The sequence below is a fragment of the Heterodontus francisci genome, chromosome 2 (genome assembly GCF_036365525.1).
Source record: "Heterodontus francisci isolate sHetFra1 chromosome 2, sHetFra1.hap1, whole genome shotgun sequence".
Classification (NCBI taxonomy): domain Eukaryota; kingdom Metazoa; phylum Chordata; class Chondrichthyes; order Heterodontiformes; family Heterodontidae; genus Heterodontus; species Heterodontus francisci.
The window spans coordinates 166,033,438-166,046,249 of record NC_090372.1 but is presented as its reverse complement, the minus strand read 5'-3'; the positions used below and the strand labels follow the sequence as shown (position 1 = coordinate 166,046,249).

The window sequence follows — 12,812 nt, the reverse complement described above, 5'->3', positions numbered from 1 at the left end:
CAGTCGGGCAGGGAGCACTCCAGAGCAGGCCACGGCTGCAGCTAAGGAGCCTGCAGCTACTATTGGGAGCATAGAGGGGGTTTGATCCCAGAGAAGCAGATGGCTTAGGGGGACTAGGGGATGGTGGGGGGAAGCACTCCTGCTCCTCATGGCCCACTAGCAGTTCTGTAAAGGTATCAACCTTTCCCCGAAGCTGTCCTTGCCCCTTGCCTCCCTTGAGTTGGCAGGTTTCCCTAAGTCTAGGACACCCAGAGGTCAGGGTTAAACCTGTAAAGCAGGGTTAAATGTAAAGCTCCCAGCCTCATTGTAATATTTAAAAGGCCAACCCACCTCCTGGGAGTTGGTTGGCTCCCCATGCCAGTTCTACCTCTGTTAAACCCGGATATGGGTGAGTTGAGGTTGGGTTTGAGATTTTTACAAAGTTTGCATCCAAACTGAACCCAACCTGTCCATTTTGGTGTTTAAATTCACCCAATAATTCATTTTGTGTCTCATGTCAAATTTTGGCTGATAATGCTCCTGTGAAGCACCTTGGGATATTTTGCTACATTAAAGGAGCTATATAAATGCAAATTGTCCATGCAGCAGGTATTTCCACTCTGTAACTATCTCCTTGCTAACACATAGTCAGCAGCAGCAGTTCCCTCAGTTGTGACGGGCTACAGATACATCTGGATCATTGGTGGGTGTGGGTCATGTGGCGTTGATGCAAACAGATCTCCTTGCATACTTTCTTTCCTCTAGTAGCAATACAACCATGACACACTGTATTTGTGGCATTGTAAATGAAAACCCCATCATTCATTTTACAGAAACAAAACTGAGAACTGTTGGAATCACTCAGCAGGTCAGACAGTATCAAAGGAGTTAACGTTTCGAGAGAAAGTCCAGTGGTGATTCACCAGGATGATAGTTAAGGGTTAATTTTTGAATCTGTATTGCTGGTGCAAAGCCTCGTCCATTGGGAGTGCATCTCGGGAAATCAGTAGCATGCTTCCCACTACTTTCTAAACTTCCTGATGTATAATCTGGGCTGGCAAGGAACTGTGCCCTGAGTACCAATTTGCAGAATTGTCCCTCCATGATGAAAGGCTGGGCAAATTTGTAATGTATTTCCTAGAGGTGAGAAAGTTGAGGTTATCTGATTGCGATGTTTAAAATAGTGAATTGAACTGAGAATTTGGATAGAGAATGACACTTCCCTCTGGTAGGGAATCCAGGGGGATATTTTAAAATTCAGGGCAAACCAACTTAAAGTAATCCCAGAAAAACTGGATTCACAAGGAGGTTGTGGGTTTGTAAAGCTCTCTCCCAGAAATCCATTGATGTAGAATCAATTGAGGTTTTACAAGAAAGATAGACACTTACATGGAAATTAAGGGTATTTAAAGCATATGGAGAAAGAAGAGCTTTGTGTCTAACAAGATGACACAGCAAGCTTGGTGGGTTCAATAGAGCAATCCTGGTTCTAAATTCCTGTGAATGAGTTTGAGTTTTAAAAGACTTTTGAATTGAAATACTGTATTTATGATTGTGATCCTTATGCTGTTCGGACAGTAGCTGTAGGATGGGGAAGTTGGTAATCATCTCTGAAAGCCGGCTCGCCAGGATGGAAAGATGGATAGTCTGGAGTTTTTCTCGTTTAATTTATAGGGATCAGGAATTACTTACACTATCCTTCCAGATTAAAGAGGTGGAGTTGGGTGCTTAAGAGGGTAGTTGGTACACGGACTGTGTAAGACTCAATGGGTTCGTCAGTCTTTTCTTTGTTAAAAGCATTTTTTATGTTCTTATGAGTTCTAAGTGACATTATAACACCAGTAAAAATATTAAGCAGCCTTCAGTTAAGGGCAAACATTTTACTTCTCTGTTAAACTTGAGCCTGATTGTTAGTAAAATTAAAAAAGGCTGATTCTGAGCCAACTTCACATTTCCCTGGAAACCGAAACAGCAAAAAAGTTATTAATTTTCTTTGACTGATGCAGGGCCCTTGTGTGAAGATTTAGATTATAATGAGAAGACAGAATTTTACATAACATTTTTGTTATAGAATGATGTTCAAATAATTTATCTCCTTAGGGAAAATCTAATCCTCATAAAAAAAATCAAAGTTACAAAGAATTAAAATGAACTTAAATATATTTTCCCATTTCTCCTGCACTGAGTATTTTTAATTAAATGGTGAGCACTGATGACATTATCAGGGGAAGTGGCTTAAAGGAGTCACTGAGCCTAACTGTATGAGAAAACTGTATTAACACCAATAGATATACAAGCAGGCATTTTAACATGGGGCAGGAATCGGAGATGCAAGAGAACTGTCCACTTGCCCTGCCACCCTCACCCCACACCCCCACCAAGCCAGAGGCCTGGAAGGTTTTGTTCAGACACCAATTCCCTCCTGAAGTCAGCAAAAACAATGTCACCATCAACAATTCATAAGGGATCAGACAGCTGCCAAGGACCAAGGAAATGGTCTCCAGCTTAGTAAGTAAGGATTTTGGGGAGGGGTTGGAGGGGCAGAAAGCCTGAAGCAGGGAAGGTCCAAGGAATGTTTATCCGGCCAGTAGAAGCAGAAGTGCTCCTCTGGGCTCACAAGGAAACTTTGCCAAGATTATCCCATAGCCATTTAAGTGCAAGATTAATTCTTACCACCAGTCTCTGCTAACAAATTGGGTTGTTTACATTTTTTGTTATTTATTCTGCATTTGTTTTCTCTTTCATACCAAATTATTTGTTAATGTGCATTTACGTTTTTGTATGCTGTTGCTAATTTATCAGCATAGACCATAATTTCAATGGCAAAGTCCATGCTGACAATATTTGGCTCCATAGCACTGTTGGTTTCAGCACTAGGAGAGCCAGGACATGAATAAAAAAAGGTGGGGAAACCATTCCCACCGACTTCCAGCGTGACCTGCACTGATCGCCATGTTGTATAGGGTGATACGCTGGCATTCCTTTTGTGCAGCAGATGCATGCAGAGTCGACAGATCAGGCAGATCATGACATCAGTTGTATCCAGTCACGGGTGCTATAGTTACAGTTCCTCTTGGGGCTGCAACATACAATGGAGATGGAGCAGGGGCAGCAGGGAGAAAAAGTTGTTCACAGAAGGAGGAGGAGGAGGGCTCTCAGCAGGAAACCTTACCCGCCTTGGGTTTTCAGAAAGCAGTTCTCCTATTTCCACTTCAGCCACCAGCAATGTTTGTGATGTCTACACTTTACCAAGGAGGACAATGCTACCTCCTCAAACTGGATCTGTAACTGCAGAGCAAGGCAAGAATAGCTCTGCCAGTGACCATTAAGGTCACTATGGCCCTTAATTTCTATGCCAGTGGATCCTTTCAGGCTGGAGCTGGCGGCATCACCAACACATCTCAGTTTGCTGTCCATTGTTGCATCTAGGAAGTCACCAAGGCCCTGTATGCAAAGAGAGATGCAAGGAAATCAGGAGGAGTGGGCACATGGCTTTTCCAGGATAAAAGGCTTCCCACTGGTGCAGGGAGCTGTGGAGTGGATGCACATGGGACCGCTGGTGCCTCATCTCAAAGGGTTCCATTCCCTGAACATGCAGCTGGTGTGCAATCACACACAGACCATCATGTTGATGAATTCCCGCTATCCTGGCAGCAGGCACAATGCTTTCATCCTGTGCCATTCAGCTGTTCCCACCATCTTGGAGCCACCACATCAAACCAGAGGGTGGCTGCTTGGTGGCAAGGACTACCCGCTCTCACGTGACTAATGACTCCCCTCCGCCACCTGACCTACAATGCTGCCATGCTGCAACCAGGAACATCGTAGAGCAGACTATTGGCACCCTGAAGCAATGGTTCTGTTCCCTGGGTGTCCCTTCCATTACTCGCCAGAGTGTGACTTGCAATTTGGCCATAATAAGGGTGCAGCCATTGCCACCAGGCCTTCAGCGACAACTTCAGGAGGAAGAGAGGAAATGACCGGGACATCATCATTCCAGACGGATTGTCCATGAGCATCTCGGTTGACTCTGGTTCTCCTGAAAAAAATCCACAGATCTCCAATGCTGCACACTTCACCACCTTTATATCCCTCTAGCCAGAATCTGGAAATAAAAGGCATGACAAAATAACCATTCCAAAGCAACTTTATCCAACAATGCTTCAAAAAATGCATAGAAGAGTCAATTAGACACCTGTGTGCATTCTCTTAGTGCCTGTCTTGCAGCTGCCTTTACCTACTCTAGTGATCTAACGCAGTGCAACCAGCATGGCTGGTGGAAGGCTGCTGCCTTTCAGTGGGGGAGACTGCAGGTGGCCTTGGAGAGTGACCTCAAGCAGCTTTGGGCCTTGAGGACCCAGCTTCAGACTCTACCACCTCGGCATGGGGGCAGCAGTCTGGGCTGACTGGCTGACAGGCAACAGCTAGGGCACAGGTGGAGTGGCAGTGGTGGGAGCACGAATTGTGTCATCATGAGAGAGGAACCATGGCTACTGCCCCAGGGCGGTGCCTCATCAATCCTACTGGCCTGCTGCAGCACAGATTGTGAGACTCTGCAACCCCTTTGAGTACTAGTATCCACATCTATGATAGCAGCAGTCTGAGCTTGCATGGCAACAAACTGGGCTTGCATGGCAACAAGCAGAGATCTTATGACCTCAATCTGAGCTTCCATTGCAACACTCAGAGGTTGGCTGCCTTCTGCTTGTGCTGCAGTGGAGGCTGAGATATTGGTGGGCTTGCAACTGCTGTCATTGGCTTCAAGCTGTGCACGAAGTTCTGTGCCAAGTTGGAGCCAGACTCCTCCGTGCTCCTTGACAATGACACAGGCTCTCTGGCAGGCCTGCCAATGCAGCAAGCATTTCAGTGTGCATACCCATCAGCCTTTACCTGTACGCCACACCATCGAGTCCTCTGCAGCAAAATTCATTTGTGATCCCACCCACTGGGGAGCTGGCACAGACACTATCCTCTCCCCCTGGCCTGGCTGCAGCCCACTCATGTCTGGTGACTCACCAGATAAATTCCCATCTTTATACTACACTTTAAGCTATGCAGAAGGCCAGTATCTGAGCTGGTGGCACTGTGCATAGCTCAAATAATGGTGCTTCTTCATCAGAGATGTGCTCTTCTTCTGGGCTTGCATCCTCAGGTGTCACCGGCTAGCTAGGTAACAGATGTTGGATCTCTGAAACCATAAATGCACAAGGGGAGCATTGGGGTGAAGGACAGATGGGTGGGTGAAAGGCAAAAGGTGCATGGTTACATGGTCAGAAGCTCCTTTATCACACCAGATTGTGGGATAAGGGTGATGTGGGAAGGAACATAAAGCAGGAACATACCATCATCCTGCATGACTTCATCGACGCTGGTTGCCGTGTTCTCAGTAACGGTCCGGTCAATGATACTGAGCACTGTGTCCTCCAAGGGGGTGAGGATATGCACCATCCAGTCCCCACTGGTTTTTTGCTGTTCCCTCAAGTTGTGTGTCACACTTCTCCTGCAAGAAGATTGTCAGTGTTTAGGTGATGTGCCTGCTATAGCTGAATAGCCGGTAGCATGTGGAAACTGCGAGATGTGGATGTGAGGCTTGCAGCAATGGTAAGTGTGTGAGGGTGAAGTGGAGCATCTGAATGTTAGGTGTGAGTCCTGATTGCTAGAGATTGTTGATGGGTGAGTGATGGGCGTGTGGTGTATTGAGCTGCATGGGAGGTTGGTGGTGCGGTTGGTAGCAGATGGCATTTGAAGATGCATTCAGTGACTGACCACTCCTGTGAGGTCATTGAACTTTTTCCGACATTTTATTCAGATCCTTGGGGCCAGAGTTCTTGCATTGATCACTGTGGCTATCTGTTCCCATTGCCTTCACAATGTGTCTCAAGGGCCTCCTGGCCCCCTGCAGAAAGATTACCTCTTTCTTCCTTTTAATCTCCTACAATAAGGTCTCCAGCACTGCATCAGATAACCTGGGTGCCATCTCTCTGTCCTGCTGCTCCATTGCTCCAGTTTCTACCTACTGAGAAAATCTTTCCCATCCACTTCCAGCACCTTCTGCAGCCAGAATGCAACTCGCCTTTAAGAGGTGCAAGTTGGCTTTAAGAAGTCCAGGCTAGCTAAATTTGCCCCTAGCCTTGCACGAACCTGGGCTCCTTGTGAGCGTTCAGACACTCAGCAGCACATTTAGCACTAGGTTGCACGCCACAATCATGGAGATGAGCAGACATGAAACTTGCATGCTGCCTGCATCATTTCCACTAGGCACAGCGTAATCACCCACCACAATCCCTGTGCCCACTAACAGATCTTATCCAATTTTTAGCTCGATGCTCTGGACCAAAGGTGTAGAAATCTGATTGATTTGTCCCTGTACCTAATGCCTTTTTGCATTAAGGTCCATGCTATGTACAAAGGATATGTCTGTGGCATCTGGAACAACCCTGAATTGCCAGACCTGCTGAGTATTTCCAGCACTTTTTGTTATTATTTCAGATTTCCAGCATTCGCAGCATTTTGCTTTTATTTTTAATGGAAATTTGGAAATTTCTTCTCCAAGATGCTGAGACTAGGTCAATTGAAAATTTCAGAACTGAGATTGACAGACTTTTGTTAGGCAACAATATTGGATATGGAACAGAGGTGGGTAAAAGGAGTTAAGATACAGATTAGCCATGATCTAATTGAATGAAACAGGAATGAAGGGCGAATGGCTTACCCGTGTTCCAATGTCCTATGACTCCCCTTCTTATGGGCAAGATCCATTCTGTGCATAGTTCCTCACCCGAAAATGTAACATATGTTGAAGGTGCCTTTACCAAGATATTTACATGGCAAAGTAAACCCCATAAGCTCAAAGCACTGCCTCATAATTTCCCTCATGGTTTTTGAAATATTGACTGCCCCATGTGTCAGCTGCACAATTATACATACTCTACTTTCGACCCTGTGTCTGTTGTACATAAGGGCCTCATGCCAGCAGCAGGGCCTTGAAAAATCTGGAATTTAAGACTTATTAATAAAAATGCAAAATTATTTTTATGGCGTATAACAAAAAAACCTGCAAGTTTCATAGAGTGGAGCTGACTTAAGAACGACAGTGGTACTTCAGAGGAAGATTGATTCTATTTGCTGACAAAATGATTAATTATAAACAGAATTTAATCTGAACATATCTTTCAAGGTTTTTACTAAAGTCTTCCATTTTTATCAGACCTGTGAGGTGATGATAAATGCAATGCTTCCACAGAGGCAGTCAATCCCTGAGTCTAAACAATCCTTGCCCCCAAAGATTCATCACCCTTTTATTCTCAAGGACAGGACAGGGAGGAAATAAAGCTGACTGAAATGAGGGGTTGGATAAGGTGTCAGATAGGTTGCAGTCTAGTAAGCAAACCTCCCGATGGTATAAATCTTATTAAAATGGTGAATTTCAGTTTCTCTTTAGTCATACCTGTTTAGATTTAATGTTTTCCTTCAGTTTTACACATTCTCCACTTGTTTGGTTTCTATTTTCCTTCCTCTCTCATGATAATTTCACTATTAATGCAGTTTCCATGAACAAGCTGCATATGCGTAGGTAAGCCTACAAGTTAACTTTTACAGCTTCTCTCCCTTTCAGTATAAGAGTGAAAAAGAGCTATTTGTGCACTGTTAATAGTTTACCAGCAATCCATGTACAAAATGACATTTTTCTTTAATTCATTCATGGGGTGTGCGCGTCACTAGCAAGGCCAGCATTTATAGTGAATTACTAATTGCACATGAAGTGGTGGTGGTGAGCAGCCTTCTTGAACTGCTGCAGTCCATGCGGTGTACGTACACCCAGAGTGCTGTTAGAGAGCGAGTTCCAGGTTTTTGACCCAACAATCATGAGGGAACAGCAATATAGCTAAAAGTCAGGATAGTGTGTGACTTGGAGGGGAACTTGCAGGTGGAGGTGTTCCCAGGCATCTGCTGCCCTTGTTCTTCCAGGTGTGGAGGTCGTAAGTTTGGAAGATGCTGTTGAAGGAGCCTTGGCGAGTTTCTGCAGTGTGGACATAAAAGATCCTATGGCACTATTTCAAAGATGGGCAGGGGAGTTATCCTTGGTACCCTGGCCAATATTTATCCCTCAACCAATATCACAAAAACAGATTATCTGGTCATTACCACATTGCTGTTTGTGGGAGCTTGCTGTGCGCAAATTGACTGTCAGATTTCCTAAATTACAAGAATGACTATACTTCAAAAGTACTTCTTGGCTCCAAAGTGCTTTGAGACATCTGGTGGTTGCGAAAAACAAGTCTTTTTTTCTACTTTTCAGTGCATCTTGTAGATGGAGCACACTGCTGCCACTGTGCGCTGGTAGCTGTCAGTTATGCTAGGTATTAAATTCCAGCAGAGCATATTTTGGGCACCAGAAGTCTCTACTAAAGTTCATTTTGGTTACTTTCCACAATGTAGCAAAAAGGACAGGATCTGAAGATGAAAATATTGTCAAGACTTCTGATAAGAATGCTGTTTAAAACCTAAATAGCTAGAAATGGGTTTTGGACCAACTCAAATGGAAGTGTATTATAAGAACATAGGAACATAGGAGCAGGAGTAGGCAGTTCAGCCTGTTGAGCCTGCTCTGTCATTCAATTAGATCATGGCTGATCATTGACCTCAACACCACTTTCTCGCACTATCCCCATATCCTTTGATGTCAGTAGTATCCAGATATCCATCGATTTCTGTCTTGAACATGCTAATGATTGAGCTTCCACAGCCCTCTGGGGTAGAGAATTCCAAAGATTCACCACTCTCTGAGTGAAGAAATTCCTCTTCATCTCAGTCTTAAATGGCCTACCCCTTGGGAGAAAATTATCCAAGGAACAGTGCAGACCAACTGCTGGCAAGGAACAGAGCAGGCCAGCTGTAGGCAAGGAACAGAGTAGATCAACTGCTGGCAAGGAACAGAGCAGGCCAACTGCAGGCAAGGAACAGCACAGGCCAACTGCAGGCAAGGAACAGTGAAGACCAGTAACCAACCTCTTTTTGATGGCTGCTGTATTGTAGGTGTTTCTGTATGAAATGCTGTGCCACTCTACAGTACCAGCCTTTCAGTCAGCACTGTAGCATGCCTGCATGGAGACAGAACTGGGTTTCAGGCCACCTCTGATTATTACTATTGGAGCAGTAGTTGTGCTCAAGGCAAAGGCCAAGGGATGTTCCTGAGCAGATGGTAAGCAAGACAATCCATGCAGAACAATAAAAATCCCAATCCCAGTTGTGGATAAATTCACTAATTCTTCACTCCAGTGGGACCACACTTGCAGTAAGTGAAAATCAGGGATGTTCTATAACACTAAGTTCAACTTTCTGGCCCATGTTCTGATCAGATAGAGCTCCCCATTAGGAGTGTAGGGTCAGTGAATTTACCATTTAATTTGTATACATTATTGGCACTATGGTTCTTATTGTTTTTCTCTAAGACACAAGTTTATAATATTTGTACCTGACTATATAAATAGTAAGTGTTAGAATTACAAACAAAAACTAGAAACAACTTTGGATTTTAAATTTCAATGATCATTTAAATGCTCATTAATATGTATATGACCTTACCTGGTGCTGGCAGACAGCCATCGCTAAAGGAAATGTCGTCAACAGCAAGCACTTCACTGGGCTGACTACTGGCAAAAATATTGCCCTGAAGTATAATCTGAGCATGTACATAGCAAATACAAAGTTAGAGACCTATACATCTACAAAATCAAAGACACTACAAATATAATAAACAAATACACTGTTACGACTGCGACGGGAGCAACGCACTGTCAATTCAGTCCTGTCATTCCACATGTCGCAGCATATTATTAAGCTTTCACACCCAATTGGAAACACCAAATTAAACACTCTAGTAACCCCAGAATGAAACCCCAGACCAAACCAGGTATCTTTAGACAACAACAAATTAACTATTTATTAAAAATAACTAAATCTTAAATACTATTAAGATAAACCTATGTCTATAGACCTTATAATTTATTTTAATCTAACGCCCCATTCACACAGATACACTCAAAAAAACTAACCGTTAACTGCTTTTAAAAGTGGAGTTTAAAAAAATTAGTTGTTAAGAATAAATAAAATAAATAAGTTTTTGTAAGGTTATGTTCCTGGTGGATGTGGTCTTCTAATGTGGAAATAATCAAAGGTCACTCAAAGTCTTCATCCGGATTTGATGAAAATAGTCCTTCAGAAGATAGGCATTCAACTCTTCGGCTGCAGTAGGCGTTAAACAGTCCTTTGAACGATGAGCACGGCAATACAACAGATTCTTGAAAAAGAAGGCTTTTCTTCTTTACTCAGGGAATTAACTTGGCTTGTAGTTTCTTGTAGAATTTTTCTGAGAGAGAATAAACCAGCTCCTTTTCTTTAGTTTGCCTCACTGGAAAGTCTCTCAGAACCATTTGGTTTCAGCCAGTTTCTGCCAGTTCCACACACAAAGTGGAAACATCACATCATGTGACCTCACTTTCCTTTTTGTTGCCCAGGGCAACAAAAATGCAGCTGTGCACACTGTGTCTCAGGAATTCCAGAATCTTCTCTCCCTTACAGGTGCACTGTTTTTAACAAAGTTTTAAAGGCACACACACTGTTTTTATTCCGAGGAGAAAAAATAATTATAGGTCCGTGACAACACACAGAAAGAACAGATTTGTAAAATTGTATCAAAATTTTCAAACAGTCAAGTTTCAATGTGTGAGTATCCTTCATTTTTAATAAATAATTAAACTCTACTGATTCTGAAATTGAATTACAATTCCTAAAGCAACAGGTTATGAACAAGTTATAAATCAGCAGATCAATCAAGGGTTTCGACTGACATCATGACCCATGAGTTTCGCTAAAGCAACCTAAGTTATCCAAACCCTCAAATTTCTGTAACTTGAGCTCATTGACTCCCATCTGCTTCACAAAATATATTAAATACAATTTTTTTAAGTGTTTGATGTCGACAGATATTGTGAAGAACAATTCTGCTGATCACTATTTATAATGAAACCATAAAAGTTTATGAAGAATAGATTTATGATTTTCTTATAAATCGTGAAAGTCTTCCCTCCGTATTGGAGCCAAGAATGCATACTTGGATTCAAATCATTAGTAAGGGCAGCCAAGTTTCATTATTTACTGATACACTGGTGCATCTCTTGTAACAGGCTAAGAGCAATAGGGTCATGTTATCGGCTGTTCGCAACTAGTGAGTGGCTACTAGTTGCCCAATGTGGGCTTTTGCAGTGTGGGTTAGGAGTGATTACTGGCTATGGGTGCACCACCAATAGGAGCGAGCGGAGCATACGATAGAGATACAGGGCTGAATGTTATTCTCCCACAACCGGGAGTAGTGGTGGGCAAATAAAATGGCAGCCCACACATGCGGGCTGTGCGCTGTGATGCCACCGTGATCTACCGCGCAGTGGCTCAAGATAATATGGGGATCGGGCCCTTTCCCCCCAATCATGTGGTGGGGGCAGGCTCTGTGACGCTGGCAACGGCGTCAGCTGCCTGTGTGCAGGCGTGGCGCCATTTTTAAAGGGCAGCCAGACCTGCCGCTAAATTTAAATATTTAAAACCGTACTCCCTAGTACACCGCCATAAAAAATATCACCCCTTCCCCCTCCCAATAACACTTACAGATAATAGTTGCCCTCTCCCCCTGCCAACAAAAGACTTACATGCGAGTTTTGACCTTTTCACGTCCCCAAAATGTTCAAAGTGCAGAGGTCACCCCTCCCCCCCCTCACACTAACAATGCTGATTGGAGCCCGTAACTCCCCCCACTACACTAAAAGTCCTAAGTTCCCCCCTTCCCCACCTCTGTGGCGACAGCATTCCCTGGACAGGAAAGTGAAAGCACGTGAGTGCCGGCCACTGCTCGGAAGAACCCGGCAGCGGGTAAGATTGTTGACAATTGTATTTAAATATATTCATTTTCTTAATTTACATATTCAAAGTCGGATCCCAGCAACCAACGACGAGGGCCAGGGGGCTGCCACGGATCCACGCCGCCACCGGGAAGATCGGGCCCAGCACTCCTGGTGTCGAGCTCTGTGGTGGGCCGTTTCCAGTACAATCTTCCAGCCTTCCCCGCTACAGATCCTGATGTCGGGACCTCAACAAAATCCAGCCCCAAATGTTTAAAAAGAATAATGGCAGCCTCCCTTCAGTGTCCATTCCAAGCAAAAATGTGTGCAGGCATCTTATTGACATAGACTCAGGAGCCTAATATGCTTGGTGACAGCCTTTGCACAGTTCCTGACCCCCTTTACATGCATCACATTCACTGGAGCACAAGAGGCCTCTCAGATGTACTTCAGTCTTTGGATTTCCATGTCTGATTTTCATTGGGGCACCTGTCACAATATTATCAGCCACGTTTTGTTTAGTAGCATTTCTGATGCACACAGCGATAAGTTCTAAAACAGTGCAGGGATAATTTCTTGGACGACTGGATGACTTGTTCTTGTTGATATCTCTAGCAAAACCATGATTTTTTATAATTTCACCAGAGAACACCTTCTTACATTTGTTCACAATGTCAAATACCCATAGTGATAAGGGAAAATCATCAACACTGATATTAGAGGACAGAGGCTGCTGGGTGCTGCTGTTAGTGTAGATCTTTCCTATATGTAAATTCATATCAAGAGATAAGGCTACAACACCATGATCCCCAGACTACCTCCCACCCCCAGCTCCACCCCCACCAGTGCTCCTGTGAGGCAAAAGTCCAAGCTGGCAGCGAAGCCTCACATTCTCTGTTTTAGGTTTCCAGTGTGTCACAGTGATAGTCAATGTGAATTATA

The 12,812-nt window shown here is 43.9% G+C and overlaps 1 protein-coding gene across 1 annotated transcript in view; it reads right to left on the bottom strand.

Moving 5' to 3' along the window:
* malrd1 (MAM and LDL receptor class A domain containing 1) overlaps window positions 1-12,812 on the bottom strand; it is a 449,626-nt gene that overhangs the window by 387,344 nt on the left and 49,470 nt on the right. The window contains 1 exon segment of the mRNA XM_068053300.1: window positions 9,565-9,661. Within this exon segment, the coding sequence (XP_067909401.1) occupies window positions 9,565-9,661 (97 nt within the window).